The 15,451-nt window shown below is 47.7% G+C and overlaps 7 protein-coding genes across 7 annotated transcripts; 4 read left to right on the top strand and 3 right to left on the bottom strand.

The window, feature by feature from the left end:
- Positions 1-304: 304 nt before the first annotated feature.
- On the bottom strand, positions 305-1,256 carry N7481_011431 (SUR7/PalI family protein; the record flags this gene model as incomplete). Its single annotated transcript, XM_057270650.1, has 3 exons — positions 305-565; positions 689-1,072; positions 1,134-1,256. 3 exons carry the CDS (start codon positions 1,254-1,256, stop codon positions 305-307), a joined length of 768 nt encoding a protein of 255 aa, XP_057117824.1.
- Positions 1,257-2,954: 1,698 nt separating this feature from the next.
- N7481_011432 (uncharacterized protein) lies at positions 2,955-3,398 on the bottom strand (the record flags this gene model as incomplete). Its single annotated transcript, XM_057270651.1, has 1 exon — positions 2,955-3,398. The coding sequence occupies one exon, from the start codon at positions 3,396-3,398 to the stop codon at positions 2,955-2,957; it is 444 nt and encodes a 147-aa protein (XP_057117825.1).
- A 1,309-nt stretch (positions 3,399-4,707) lies between these two features.
- N7481_011433 (uncharacterized protein) lies at positions 4,708-6,498 on the top strand (the record flags this gene model as incomplete). The annotated part of the gene is made up of 2 exons (XM_057270652.1): positions 4,708-5,086; positions 5,519-6,498. 2 exons carry the CDS (start codon positions 4,708-4,710, stop codon positions 6,496-6,498), a joined length of 1,359 nt encoding a protein of 452 aa, XP_057117826.1.
- Positions 6,499-7,099: 601 nt separating this feature from the next.
- On the top strand, positions 7,100-7,518 carry N7481_011434 (uncharacterized protein; the record flags this gene model as incomplete). The annotated part of the gene is made up of 2 exons (XM_057270653.1): positions 7,100-7,215; positions 7,284-7,518. 2 exons carry the CDS (start codon positions 7,100-7,102, stop codon positions 7,516-7,518), a joined length of 351 nt encoding a protein of 116 aa, XP_057117827.1.
- A 2,245-nt stretch (positions 7,519-9,763) lies between these two features.
- N7481_011435 (uncharacterized protein) lies at positions 9,764-10,881 on the top strand (the record flags this gene model as incomplete). Its single annotated transcript, XM_057270654.1, has 2 exons — positions 9,764-10,001; positions 10,058-10,881. The coding sequence occupies 2 exons, from the start codon at positions 9,764-9,766 to the stop codon at positions 10,879-10,881; spliced, it is 1,062 nt and encodes a 353-aa protein (XP_057117828.1).
- Positions 10,882-10,989: 108 nt separating this feature from the next.
- Positions 10,990-11,319, top strand: N7481_011436 (uncharacterized protein; the record flags this gene model as incomplete). Its single annotated transcript, XM_057270655.1, has 1 exon — positions 10,990-11,319. The coding sequence occupies one exon, from the start codon at positions 10,990-10,992 to the stop codon at positions 11,317-11,319; it is 330 nt and encodes a 109-aa protein (XP_057117829.1).
- A 985-nt stretch (positions 11,320-12,304) lies between these two features.
- On the bottom strand, positions 12,305-12,790 carry N7481_011437 (uncharacterized protein; the record flags this gene model as incomplete). Its single annotated transcript, XM_057270656.1, has 1 exon — positions 12,305-12,790. One exon carries the CDS (start codon positions 12,788-12,790, stop codon positions 12,305-12,307), a length of 486 nt encoding a protein of 161 aa, XP_057117830.1.
- Positions 12,791-15,451: the final 2,661 nt, after the last annotated feature.

The raw sequence follows: 15,451 nt of genomic DNA on the forward strand, positions 1-15,451 counted from the left end.
GGTCGGGGTGCGCAAAATCACGCTCGGACAACCATTACGCTAGGGGTCTTGGTTCTTGCTCCACATGCATCTGGCCTTATTGGTAGGTATGTAGTTCATTCAGGTGGCATTGCCGGTCGTATACTATAAGATTAAAATCACTGGGTGGCACGGGTTTCCCCGATGTCTGTCCGTGCCGCGCTCAAGCGTCTTTGAGCCCAGCGCGTCCTCAACCCCTCCTTTGTTCAATCCGAATCTGTTCAATCCCGAGTCTGCCCCTCCGTGCCCCTCCGTGCCCCTCCTCTCTCCGTTTGCCTCTAGCTTTCTAGTCCGAATCCCCCTCTTCCTCATCCTTCGGAGGAGCAGGCGCCGGCTCATGTTGCATGCCTCGGACAAATACATTAATGAAACTGCTAATACTTCCAACCAAAAGCAACCCGGCTGATGCCCAAGTCATGCCAAGGAATTTGTCACCATATTTGGCCGACACGTTGGAACCATCGCCGTGAGCGTTGATGAGGTCGACGAATTCAAATGCGATCACCGTCGCAATGATCGAGGCGATACTGAGACTTAGAGCCCCAAACTGATCGACAGGGTGTTAGCGAATTCCTGATTGCTTATTTGCTTGTGGTTGTGCTTATTCTTCCCAGTAGAAGGGAAGGATCGGCGGGTGAACCACGACTCGGAACTATACGTATGTACTTACCAACAGGAACCCGAATTCAAATAGTCCTTGTTGCCTCCTCGGGGCAATGAGTGAGACCACTCGCGCGACAAGTGCGGACCCAATAGCCCCCACGCCAATCATATACATCACCGCCATCGAACGAGTCGTCATACGGAAAGCGTGGAAGTCATCGCTGATCACTCGGGGCCATTCCAGATTCGGGCCATGGGAAACTCCCTGGTCCCATTCTTCCGTGGGATCAAAGGCGAACAAGAGCTTGCGGTTCGAGCATTCCGTCACGTTGCGTGCGCTGCCAGAGCTACCCGGCCCGAGTGTCTCTAGGGTGCCGTGGCAATATGACATGACGTGAATGGAATAGAAGGCATTGGTTTTGCTATCAGTACCGCCTTCGGGGGTATAAAGCTACAATACGAATTGAAAGATTAGCACTACACAAAATCTTCCGATGAGCCGGTGGACATACCGTGAGAAGGTCGGCGCCATCGAGGAGGTTCTGCTGTGTCCCGGCAAATAGACAGCATAGTGTGAGGATGAATGCGATGAATGCCGTCAATGCGGGGAAGATCTTCTTGAAGTCGACCTTCATGGCGGCTAGTATATCCGACGTTTCGTCGGGTAGTCGAAGCAATCAGGACGTTATCCACAGTTGATTGGTCGTATACAGCCAACGGATCGATCAGGTCGATTCCAGAACCGAAGGATCTAAATATTAGAAAAAACGATTAGTCTTGAAATCCATGATCATCGTAATAGCAAAGTGAAATGAAATAAAGCTCAGATCCTCACCAGATTATGATCGAGAAACTTATCCACATAGCCAATTCCGAGAGCCGATCTCTGCTTCCCAGCCTAATTACTTATACACGCCAGCAAAAGAACGGAGATTTGTTGCGCTGAATCTATCATTCCGATCGAGGGCTGTCGGAACTCACTGGAAAGGGCGGCATCCAGGCGCGCATCTCGACCGAGCCTGTCACGAGGGGAAAATCCCCGATGGCATGTACGAACACCTGAGCAAAATATCTAAATCGAGAGTCAAAGGCCATATCTTGCCTATTTTGTAATGATCGGCACTGTTCAATACCCGTTTTAGGGAAGATCGGATGCTTGGGCGTGTCGACCTCTTACCCGCCGCTCTTTGGAATGCTGGCCCAGCCACGCTTGATTTCGCGGGCCAAGCTCGGGAATTGGAGTGGATGTTCGCCATCTTCCAAAATCAAAGAAAATTTCTTCGTAGCTTGATAGATGGAATGATGGCTGAGTTTGTCGAGTTTGATTGTACTTGATATTAGGCACAGGTACATAGTTTGCCCTAATTTTGGTTGCTGGAGCCGGTCGGCAGCACCTGAGGGCAGAACATTGGTCTTAGGTTTCATTTAACTTCTAGAATATTGATATGTTCTGGCATGCCCCCTTAGTATTGTCTGGCTTGGAATATGTTGTGCGATTAAAAGGGCGCATGGTAGTCGAATGCCGCATGGCTAGTATTTTTGCTGGCCATTCTAGGGAATGAGTAGCGTTGCCAATGTAATATAACTACTAGTAGCTACTAGTACTAGTAGTATACAGTCTAGTTTAAGTACATACATAGCCCGGCAAATCCCTCAATCTCATGAGCACTTGTCGATGTATAAAACCTTAGTTCTGGATAATCCTGAAGTAGCTTTGAAAGCTCTGTTTAGTAGCTATTGTGCTCTCTAGTATAGGCTTAGCTATACTGATACAATCCTCCATTGAGATTGATTTTTGATTGAATTTAACCACTAGGGTGAGTTTTTCACTAATTTTACAACATAAATCCAGCTCTAAAAGTCAATATCGTTCTCCTCTAGTAGCTCCTCGAGATACCCGCAACGAAGTCGGTAGAAACAGTGGTGATTTCCTCCAGTAGTACAGACGTGGGTTTCCATTTGACATCGTGCCTGGAAAACTTCCCCTCTAGCTGCTGATACAGGTTGGCTCGGTTGGTAAGTTCCTCTCGCGTATTGTATAGTTCATTTTCGACCTCTCCAATACGGAGTAAATGCTTTTCAATTGCTATCTACGCGTCATGAACCTCATTTTCGCTATCTAGGAGTTGTGCCTTAAGGCTGTAAATTTCCTTTTGCTGTGTCTGGCTCGGTTTAGTAGTTTGCTTTGTTCTCCACCAGGACCAGAGTCCGTTGAAAAGTGTTAAAGACATGAGTGCTGGCGCATATCGAGGTTGAAGAAACCAGGGCCGTAGGGGTCCATTTCCCTGCCATGCGCAAGAACAGTCCTTTTCAGAGGAAATTCTCTTTTTGGATCAGTTGTATCGCTGATATTCGTATGGAGCGAAGATTGCAGCTTGAGACGGCTTGACGGCTTTGTTCAACAGTAGTAGACGACACAAGGCGATCCCGACTTTCATGAACAGAGTGTTCCTCCGAGAGTGATTCTCTTCATCCGGCATCGATCCCTCGGTGCTGATGAAAAAGATAGCCTCCTTCGTATGGAGAACTGTCTTATTGACCAGCGCATGCAACTTCCTGGCTACTTGCCGATCACTCAAATGGTATTTGCTACGCAAGGAGCCGTCGTAGAAGATATCACATGTCATACCGGCGACCTGGCCGATCATCCGCAGCTGTTCAGAAAGAGATCCGAGGGTGTAACCGTTGCGGTGCAGTCTTTCAAAGAATGAGGTTGTATACTGGTCGCGGAAAGGGTTTTCTCTAACGAGGAAGGCACGCCCCGGAATTACCGACATGAGATCCAATTAGGCAGGTATGATTAGTATACTAGTACTAGTTAGTAGCAAGTCATTGGAAATTTCGGCCTGAAATTTCTTACTAACACTAACGACATTACAACATTGCAACATCACCCCTCCTCATGATTTCATGCTCAGCTTGCAAAAGTGTTCGTGGCAGGAGCGGACCAAAATGATATGAGACTGGATGATGATGGAGGGGAAAGCCCTCAGAGCAACAGCTACCACTAAATACTACTACTATAAAGGACAAACGCAACATGAAAGCCATAAAGGCCACAGAGCAGTGTGGGCTGACAAAGCCGCAGGGCTGAGGCCCTAGGGCCTCAGCAAGTATCATTGTACTACATAAGATAAACTACTACCGTTGGGTAATTACCATCATCCCCCAAAATAGGTTCAAGGATTATATAGTAAACCCACCATTAGGCTCGAGGTTCAGAGTTATGATTTAAAGCCAGAGCAACTGGTGAAAAAGGCGAGGAATCTGTCTCTAATATTTATGAATTTTATTGAGTGACGTACACAGGATATCTTTTCCCTTCGACTTTAGACTTAGGGTATTGTTTTCCTCCTTGTCGGCATTCATCTGCAGCGTCAACTCTCATCAAATTTATACCCGGGAAAACGGAGCATGGCATTGACACTCCTCTGGCCCACGCTAATGTCGATCATTGGTAGGATAGATAGTTATATGGATGATAGCACTAGTAGCACAAATTTCGTCCAGTTTTACTCGCAGGGGCCTTGATGCAGGGCCACTTCTAAGGAAGAAATAAGCGACGATACGGACGCCACATTCAAGGCAATTGGTAAACGGGATACAAGGCTTTCCCAGCCCCTTTGCGATATCAGCTGTCATCAAAACAGACCAATCATCTGGTGTGTCGCTTATGCTTAACCACCCATTTGTTTACCAATACCGCATTGCTAAGCAGCAATCTCTGCATTCTCATTCAGAGAAAGTAGATGCCAATTTGAAAGGTTCTGAGGCTCCTAAATTGATAAATCTATTTTATTTTGTGTTTTATTGTCAAATTTACATACGATATCTCGTAGAAAGATAGGGGCAGGGAACGCAGGGAACCACTTGGGAAGTAAGATATGTAAAATGTCAGATTTTATACCCCAGGTTCCACCCGGGTTAGCACCTGTGGCGTATGCAAAACCATTTCAAGCTAAATTCGTTGAAATTAATCAGTCACAAAAGCCCAATGCCTCCGCCAGAGTCCTTCGGGCTTTTTTGTTCAGTCATCAGCGACTTGACCCTCAACCTCTTCCGGATTTTTCTAGCCAACTAGACAAGATGGACAAGTCTACGGTATCAAATTCAACGGAGCTTACCAAAATCAAAGGCGCGTTGTCATCCTTCAACTTTGGTGGTAGTCTGGTCGAGATAACCGCCCTGACATCGTTGATCGGATCAACCGCCGCGGAGTCGTTAGCATTAGGTGAAAAGGGGCCAGCTGGCCTCGTATGGGCGATGATGACTGTATTTGGAGCTATATCTGTTGTCAGACTATTCATTGCGACATCAACTCCCGGTTGGTTGCGCGAAAGCATGGGTGTCAGCAATGCGAAATCGGACGCTGTTGTCGGGCTGTTCCAGGATGCGGACAAGAATTTCATGTTTCAAGATCGCAAAGAGCCCGCGATAGCCGTGGAAAGTGAAATTAAGGTGATGAGTACTTTACTTCCTGATCTTAGAATTTATATGCTAATTTTAAGTAGAGCGCTCGAGGATCGAGGATGAAGGAAGATTCACCGATAATTTCTCAACGCCGATTCGTATATGTTTTTAATCAGCACACGATCAATATTCTGAGCTGCATTCCTTCTAGCTTTCCCGGAGATGAGATAAAGATTTACTCTTTCGTCGAGGATCCGTGGCGAGACAAGAGATATGCTTTGTGGTTTTCTCATGTTGACTGGATGCTTCTCGCCGCGTCTGTGATAGGAAAGCTGGGCGAGTTCACTCTCCTTTGGAAATATGATGCCTGCACACTTGCTTGGGTTACCCTCGCAACTTGGGTGTTTTATTTCACTGCCGCCGTTATCTTGCGACTACATGGCCTCTGGGGGGAATTCCCAGAAGTCTGAGATTGACATTTTAACAGGTACTCTCCCAACTTGTTCTTCAGTTGGCGTCGATCGCAAGATTATTCTTGGGATACCCAAAAGCGCGCGAGTTCACTCGATTTGGAGGATAATTTGGGGTATTGCTGCTATCATCGGCGTTTCTACCGTCGTAGCAACCTATGTCTCTCTCATTCAGTCGACCAGCAACGAAGGATTCTTGATCTGGGCTGGATTTCAGGTCCTCTGGCTCAGTATAAGGTCCGCAGTCTATTACTTCCTTAGTAACAGAGAGGGCCACTATCACGTCGGGTTAGAAGGGAGACCATGGAGGAAGATCAACGTACAGGACAGAAGCCGAATACGCCGCCTTGTGTATACGCTATCAAGATATCAAATACAACAGCACCCCAGGTCACCACTCAGTTACGAGGATGATATAGTCGCGCCCGAAAAACTTGAAAATATCCAATCTGAATATCCTGCGTTCCCTGAAGACAAGAATGTTACTCTGTCGATTCATGGGGTCATCCCCGACACTGTCCTTTCTAGTGCATCATGGGTTTTCGGGTGCAAGGAAGGCGGATTCGACTTTTATGACACTTGTATTATTGTCCTGAATACCTCCAACGGAATCATATCGATACCCGCCGCCCGAGCACTTTCCACGAGGCAGCTTTCTGCGCAGCCTGAGCACGACTCAGAAGAAGGCATTGATCTCATACATCTACCTCGCGGGGGTTCACTACCTCATGGGAGTTCAGCATTCCCGGACAACAGCATTGAAGTAAAATGGTGTTATTGGATTCCGTGCTCTGGGGGACGCTGGCTGCACTTCATAACCGAACAATCAAAAAATCGAGGACAAAGGGAAGCGGCTATCCTCACGAATTATGAGGTTACGAGAATATTGAACAACGGCAAAATAATGAACATCAGTCTGAAGCATGTTGATGAGGTCAAAGAGATTGTGGACTATTCAACGATGGCATGTGGACACATGCAGGCCTTGCTGAGATGACATGGTAATTGATTCCGCTGGCTGGTACCCACAATACATAATTCGTGTGCATTATTTCCTCGAATACAGCCAACATACCCCCACATTGCAATCCGCGGCAACTACTAATATCAATACTAGTAAATTTCTAAAACAAAGAATCCAGCTGGGTGACTCACTCCATCTAGAATATTCCAGTGGTATCATTAGTAGATCTTATTAGTAGATGAGCTAGTGTCGAGGCAAAAATACCATCAAGTTGGCGACAGAGAATAACTGGAAGGTGACTACTGGGTATCAAGGGGATATTTATTCGCCCGATGGATATACCTACAGCGATCACTTGTCCGATTTATCCAATGTTCAATCTAGGGTCCGATACTGTCTGGCAGAACCTACACAAAATTGCAGTCTGCAGTATTCTGTACCCCTAACAGTGGCAACAGTTGTCTGTAATATTGTGAAGACATTCGTTTTACTTTATATCTGGCTCGGGATAAAAAAAAGGCTTCTCTATAAACTGTTGGCGATGCCATCGCATCCTTCCTTCGCCGCCAGGATCCCTATTCCAAGGGTATGTGTTTTCCAACCACTGGAACCGCAATATATATACCCGCTACTCATGCCCACGCCCCCTTCGCTTCATGACACTCAGTTTCGCCAACCTGTGGCCTTCACTAAAAACCGAAATCGCTGGGGGTCCGCTGTCTCCAGTCGTTGGGGCTTCTTCATTTTCTTGTAAGTTTGGCAGTCGTTTCTTTACAAGCAATGTTATTTATCAAGCATAAACCTACAAATCTTACTAGTTGGATACTTGCTATCATGATCTACATCCTCCTTCTAGTCCTATCCATAGTCGGAATTACCGGTGGCGGTTTCGGGCAGCTTGGTGCTATCTCCTATGATACAATTCTCAGTGTTGAGAACTCTGGTGAAAGCCTCGTTACGACTTCTCTCATCGCCAATCTGCCACAGCTGATATTTTCATTCCTCTGTGTCACTTACAACAGCCTCTTAACTTCAATGTGCCTCTCCACCTAGTGGAGCCGCTTTGGTAACGATTGCAAGGGGTTACGCGTCTCCCATAGCCCGAAGCTTGCCCAACGGAGCAACTAATTTCTTTCAATTCCGTATCGATTCGGGTTGCCGCTGATTGTGACCTCTCCATTCTGCATTGACTTGCTTCACAGAATCTTTTTGTGATTGCAATTGAGGCATATAACACACAACTACAGAGGGAATCTGCAAAAGATGTATTTGCTTGTGGGTACTCTCCAGTCGCAATCCTTAGCGGGGTGTGCATTGCGACTGCTATGTTTCTTGGTTTAATAGTTACAAGTCTCCGGCGATTTGAGTCAGAGATTCCTGTGGCTTCGAACTGCAGCATAGCTATTGCTGCGGTGTGCCATCCACCATATAATCTGAACGTGAATTCAGCAGATCCGGGGGTGGAGGGAGAGACACAAGGTACAGAGGATATAGAGTCCGAGCAAGAAGAGGAGGATATGGCACTATTACCTGTGAAATGGGGATCTATACCGGTCGATGGGCCCGTGGGTCATTGCAGCTTTACTTCTGTTAAGGTATATCCACCCGAGGAAGGAAAGGAATACCAATAATGTCTTTAAAGAAAAAAAAACCACCCAGTCTAGTGTGATGACCATATTCAACTTGCCTATAATGTCGCTCCCTTTCCCCCCAGCCAACTTGAATTACGGCCTTTGAGGCCATATTACATGCCCAGGTGATTTTAATCTCAGAATAGGATCGTACCTCGATTCGAAAGGCCAGTTTCTTGGAAATATTGAATCTCACTACTAGTAAAATATATATAAAATACTATGTAGAATCAAGGAGACAATCAGCTCCTTCTAGATGACGATCCGCCAACCTGCGCCACGACTGCGGGCGATGTTGTGATTATGGGGCACTAGTCTGGCCAGGTTACGTTTTTAGAGATTAGAGATGGTCCATAGCGTTATATCTCGAGAGAAGATCGAGATCAATAACCCTAAGTTATAGTATTACGTTACTTACTATATAATGCCCTTAAAGGCGGTGTCTAGTACATACGACCATAGGGTGTGGAGAACAGGGCTTCCCGTCCGCTCAGCCGTACTTAAGCCACACGCCGGCAGGTTAGTAGTATGGTGGGTGACCACATGCGAATCCCTGCTGTTGTATGTTTTTCTTTTTTCCCCTCTTCTTTGTGGAAATCATGTTCTGGTGTCATCTAGGTAACTATCGTTTGAATCTAAACTTACTTACTAGGTTAAAATGGCCTTGAATGCCTCACAAGTCACAACCCACGGGTGTCGCATAATGAGCCTACCAGTAACCACCTGGGCACCTCCTGGACATCAAATGCTTGCTACTAAAGGACGCTACAATACTGTAGATATGTAGGCTAGAATAAGCAGAGTTTGGCTTTTAGCTAATAGTGTGATAGTATATTTTAGAACACCCAAAAGTGAACCTTCACTCCAGCTGTCTGCTTGAGTTGGTGGAGCCGGGTCAGCAGGTACTATGTACATAGTCATTTCTCATCACTCTAAAAATATGTGCCGACATCTAGTATCCAAGTGGTAACTATTAGTAGCAGTCTGGGACGGTCCCCGCCGCGGGTGCGGGCCGCCACGATCCGCTTGGAGGACTAATAGATATAGCCTTGGAATTCATATATACGTATTAGATTATTACAATGAAGAGAATGGTGGTAGGCTGCTTGGTATGACTGATTCCGCCCATGCGGATGATAGTACTGCTAGAAGGTTCACAGGTGTTGCCCAGCTCATCACACATACTGATATTCAGGGGAATATTTAGTCAGTGCATTTAGCATAACTAACGAAGTAGAGTCTATAAAAAATCTGACATTACATAAGGCAGATATGACGGAGGTTGGGGAATACCTTGTTTTCTTGAACTATTCAATGCAGGATGACGTTGTTTGAATGGAAGTGACAGGCTCGTGCACCATACACAAGCACTAGCTAAGCAACTCGGTAGATTTGAAGAAGCAATGACCTCTCCACACGATGTGGGCTGGCACGACGTCATCTGTTTCAGCCTCTATGGATGATAAAAATTAATTATGTCCTTAATTACCGGGACTTTTGTTCCCAGTCTTTCATCTGAACCTTCACAGCTGGCCCTGCAACAATCAATCTAAAGACTATGTGCCTACTATATTATCCTACTTAGTACGAAGTATATTGGACACTTTACCTCCTGTGGATCCCTGTTTTACGAACGATATCACCTTCCCCGCCTCCGTCAAAACATAATGTCGTACCACGATGGCCGCCGCTATGGCGAATCCCATGGTCGCAACCGTGGATATGCTGCAGATTATTATGATGAACACCCCGAGAGTCGGCGATACGATGAACAGCGCGACTATGGCTCACGACAGGCACGCCGTCCACGACCCGAATTTCGACGTCGGGCATCGTCAATTGGTGGGGACCCTTCCTACCACCTAGGAAATCGGTCCCAACGGAACTCATCTCGCCCATACAAAGGTTCTTATGCGTCGCTCAAGATTCATAGAATACTCTGCTGACTGGAAGACCACTAGATTCTGAAAGGCCCAGCGGTTCTTCATCTAGGCACAGCCGCTCATCCCGCGATCAAAATCGTCGCCAATCCACGGGCGAGGCCTCGAGAGCCAATGACTACCAAGACCGGCATCAGAGTGGTGATAAAGGCCCCGTTGACAGTAACCGTGATCAAGGCAGCAGTGGCTTCTTACGTGGCAGGGGCGGGGAGCTTTTAATGCATGCTGCTCTTCCCCTCATGGCCGCCGGTGCTGCAGAGGCCTTACGAGCGCGCAAGGAACCTGGAGAATGGAAGGGAGACAAAGGGAAGCATGTTCTGACGGCAGCTGTCACCAATGGATTGGTTAATAAGGATCCAAGCAAGCCTCAGAAACACCACATCATGGATACTACATTTCGGGGCTTATACGACGGTGCCCCTAGCCGTGAAGAGAGAGCTGAGCTTCAGCGTCGGGTTGGCGGAAGCCATACATCGAGCAATCTTAAGAAAATTGCTGTAGCAGGTGTGGTGGCCTTCGCGGGAAAGGAGCTCTATGACCGATACGGCCGCTCGCGATCTCGGGCACGAGACTACAACGATGACCGTTACGGATCGAAGAAACGCAGTCAGAGCGTCTCGGATGACAGGCACCGGGGTATGGAGTCTCCAGACCATGGAGAAAGCGATGATCAGAAAAGCGCTCGATACAAAGACAGGGATGGTCAATCCAACCATTGGGAGCGTTATTCTAGTCGCGACCGCGACTACAGGAATTGGGATTATAGCTCTGATGGGTACTCGGACTCGGATATGGAAAACAACTATCATGGGCGAAAACAAGGCTCTCGAGATCTGGCCCGATAACGTTCCTTGAACAGGTACCCTGATAATCATTGATATGGGGACTCGTCGAGCTCCGCGTGCGATTCCGATTCGGAGTTAGCTCAGATGAAAAGGAAAATGGAAAAGAAAATGGAGCGTGATGTGCTGTTAACCTTCGGGTTAGTCACTGCGGCAACCGTTCACGCCGCTCACAAAGTCTACGGCTCAGTTAATAAGCACAAGCAACGCGTGGCTCAGCTGGAAGATGGCGAGGTCACGGCCGATGAGGCGCGCAAGGAGCGCATTAAAGCCAACACGATTTATGCGGTGAGTATCGGTCTCGCCGCGCTGGGTATCAAGGGTGCGTATGGAGAGTGGAAAGAAGCAAACGAGAATCGTAAGGAGACTGAAAACTTTAAACACGAGTGTTTTCGTCGTGGAAAGCAACGCGAACTCAAGCGCAATCGCAGATACTCTTAACCATCTTGTAAGAGATGCAGTAACAATGAGAGTTTTTATCTAGCACTTGGCATCAATCTAGCTACCGCGTACTTCTCTATGCTGGGCCCTGAATAGAAAATCCCATAAAATTGGCCGAACGCGAATATTCTCAGCCCTGGAGCCTGATCCGACATATTATGGGCATTCATTCTTCCGCAGCCAACATAGCTTCAAATTCAGCGCCAACCCTCTCATACTCGGCTTCGCTCTCAGGCGCCGCGTCTATGAAGGGCTGTAACTTCGCATCGTACTCTTCCGGCGACAAGGATAACAATTCCATATGTTCTTCTCGCGTGAGCTTCCTCGCGCCATTAAGAATACCTTCTTCAAATCCAACCATTCCAAGCATTCTTGCAGTGTCTTGAATACCAGCGCTTCTGCGAGTCTTGATAACAGTGGGATCGCTCGCCTGCGGCACAATGTACTCAAAATGTTCGGCCCAGAGAGTATAAAAATTCACACCAGGTTTTTGGATGAAGCCAGGCTTGTCAATAACCACTGTAAAAAAGTGATTAGGCGCTGGGGGCGAAGCACGGTCGCCAAAACTTTGCGGGAATACGCGTATTCTCTCGCTTTGTTCAGGCCCATGATGGCACCAACGTGGAACCCGTTAGATGGAGCAGATATCAGGCAGGACAATGATGAGGATTCGGGAAAACGGAACTCAAAGTAAACCTTTTTTGAGCTTAGGAGGTGGGAGACAATTCCAGCTGTAAATGTGCGTGCTGCTGTCTCTAGCAGCGTAGGCAAGGTGTTGTTCTCAGCAATATTCGCGAGAAACGAGAGGTAAATCACATATTGAAGATCCGAGTCATACTACCCGTCCGACATGTTGTTCGTAACAGTCAAAATTCGACTTTCAGATCTTCAAGCAAGATGAAATACATTTGGGTCCACGGATTGAACTTCTGGAGCTAGCTGCTGCTGCCCTAAAATCTCTTGAATATGCTGTAAAGAGGGAGTATCATCGAGCGATGCCGGTGGGGGCGGTTCGTGGAGTCCGTAATCGATTGCCCATACTCATCCCGGTCTGATTATTCGTAATATTGACATCTATATCGCGGACATCTGAGTTGACAAAAGCATAGCCATCCACAAAAGTTTCAAAATCAGTTGGTGGTTCTTGAAGGCGTTTGAGAATATCCAGCTTCTTGACTACAGATGGGAGATTCCGATCGAAATAAATCCACCAGGGGCCTGTTCCACCCTCGTCCTTCGCAAACGTCGCCTGTAGGTAGCTGTTCGACGTGAAGAAGAAACAGAAGCCAGACATACCATCTGAAAAAGGGGCTTGCATTGTTGGGATCAACGGGGGCAGAGATTTCTGCTCATCATGTTCATGTTGTTTGGCGTGAAGACGCTTTCGATGAGCGATTTCACGGCGCTGATGCTCCACACATGCGAGTGCATCGGGTGGATTGTATGAGTAGATCTCCAAGAAGGGGGGCATGGGGACATTAAAGTAAAGATATGAGTACAAATTATTGAGAGCCTCCGGTTGAGTCAGAATAGGAATTGTACTATACACTTGAACTCGGTAGTCCTCAACTTCCTCCGGGTTAGAGAAGTTGAATTCGGTGGCCCACTTCCCCAGAATGACAGTGTTCCCTTGATGATCGACATATTCCTGTTGCAACCTCCTTCGTAGATGGATGGATCTGGGTTTCGTGCAGTCTGATCTGTTCGCGCCATAGTGGCTGAATGATAAAAATTGGTTCGTCCGGTGATTGGAAGTGGGAGTGAAGGGCTAGGTGGCCACCGACATACAATATCTGTTGTATGTTCTTCGCCTCTTTTTTTCTACCCACCATCTCGTCCTCTCTGCATTAAGCAGCCCCTGCTTTGCCCATTTTCACTCTCTATGTGGACAGGCCTGGATATGAAACCACTGCACTTGAGTATTGATGAGGCGTATATATTATGCTAGTACCAACATACCACAACTACTAGTAGCTTGAGAACGAATTCAAATCATTGGTGCATGCCAGGCGGCCACAAGACAAAAATTGATATAGAACTTAACTTGAACCGAAACTAAAGATAAATTTTTGAATACTCAACCTTGGAACTTGAACAGCCTTTAGAAATGAGATACCAGTCTCTATTGGCTGAATACCGAAATACCTATTAGCTATCTATCTACAATAAGTGGACTCGATCGCAGGAAAGGGATCCGACCAACCCTTGACCTTTACATATGTGGGCGTAAGCCTGGGGTAGAAGAAGCCTTCGACATCATCACATCTGGAAAGGAGTTGGGACAACCACCTCGGGAAAGCCAGTTCGATAGCGCGCCAATCAAGTTTTGGCACCAGTCACCAGCAACCGAAAACGGCTTAAGCACTAGACACAAAGGATACTACGTAGGGGATGGGCATAAATTTGAACTAGACATGGAGCCGAGGGTTTAATAGGATCGTCCGCCTTTGCCGCGTGCTCGTCAGCGAAGCAAGGCTCAATCGCGAACGGTCCAGACTTTCCGTCATACGCGGACCATTTATGAGTCCAGCTGAGACATTCCAGACAAGGCAGCCTTCTAGAAGCACTGTGTCCTTCTGGAAGGCCCAGCCTTTGCAGTGGCGCATTCCTCGGGCGCAGCTGGCAGGTTTCAAGAACGAAACAGACCGGGAATAGCGCGACTAGACTGCATCAATTGGCCGGAAGATCGCTGCACTACCGTCGACGGAGGATCGGGAAGGCGCAGATGTGGCTCTCGGGCTGATGATCTAGCTCTCCACGGAAGGCCCCTTAAATGACGGCGCAAAGTCAATGCAAGCGGGAGACGTGTCATGCGCCGGTGCCCTGCAGCAGTTCATTCGGTGGGTACGAGAGCTCGTTCGAGACGTCTCGAAGGTTGAGGATCGGCCGTGGTTAGATGAGATGGGATGATCCTGCTGTTAGCTTCGTGTTGGCATTCCAATTGCCGGAGTCTGGTCGCCTCGCCGAGAATGTTGGCGAAATCCAAGCATTGCGGCGATGCTAGGACGCAGCCACATGCTTTCTTGGAAATGCTTGATGGTCTTGGGGGTTCCAAATGAGAGAGGCAAGCACTGACAAGCACTGACAAGCAGTGTCAAGCACTGACAAGCAGTGTCAAGCACTGACAAGCAGTGTCAAGCACTGACAAGCAGTGTCAAGCACTGACAAGCAGTGTCAAGCACTGACAAGCAGTGTCAAGCACTGACAAGCAGTGTCAAGCACTGACAAGCAGTGTCAAGCACTGACAAGCAGTGTCAAGCAGTGTCAAGCAATGTACAAGCAATGGCAAGCATCACATTGAATCATCGACTACTCGTATAGGGCAACCGGGGCAGCCACCCGAAGTATGCAGCGATTATGCTGCAGCCGCAGCATGCGACAAGACCGGGTGAACCAATATGATGGACCCGTGCTTCCGACAGGCCTCGTGTTTTGTGTTTGACCCATGCGAGCCAGACTGATCGATGGGAGTTCCAAGGACTGTTTGGTAGACAGGGGCGGACGACGTCAGGTCCGGACAGCACCATGTGCTCTCAGCGGGGCCTCTGGTTGGTCGAAGGGTGATATACAATGTGTCCAATCATCGGGGCGCTGACCCCAGATATTGGTTAGCGCCGAGTTAAACCGTCATCCCCCACTTTGCTCGCATGCATTGATAGACAGAAGCGGATGCATTAGCACCGCAGGGCGATGATTTCCATATGGAGGGATAGTCTTTGGGATTGTAGCTTATAGCGGGGGCCGAAGGTAGTACGTCAAACCTAGGATTGGGACACACGACACTCGTGGCTTGGACCCTCTGGGCAAAGACGTTGATAGACGGTGATTCCCCGGAGCATAGCCACGCATTTGGATAAAAAGCAGAAGGCGATCCATGATGGGAAGTCTTGGCAGAACTGCGGGTGTGACAATGTACTGGTAGAATGGCGGGATGTGTCCATGGGTAATCATCTGCATGATGACACTAGTGTCAGTAGAATAGTGTGCGCTGTCATGTTTTTTTTTAGCATCTCTAAATTAGACGAGAATTAGACGAGAATCAGTAGTTGCATACGCAGTCGGCAGATAGGTGGTCACCGAAGTGCTGGGCAAGCAAAGGAGGTACATAAGACCTAAGACCGGACCGGCTATA

The sequence above is a fragment of the Penicillium waksmanii genome (genome assembly GCF_028829765.1).
Source record: "Penicillium waksmanii strain IBT 27052 chromosome Unknown utg000009l:1.0-4314994.0:1.0-4318279.0, whole genome shotgun sequence".
Taxonomy (NCBI): domain Eukaryota; kingdom Fungi; phylum Ascomycota; class Eurotiomycetes; order Eurotiales; family Aspergillaceae; genus Penicillium; species Penicillium waksmanii.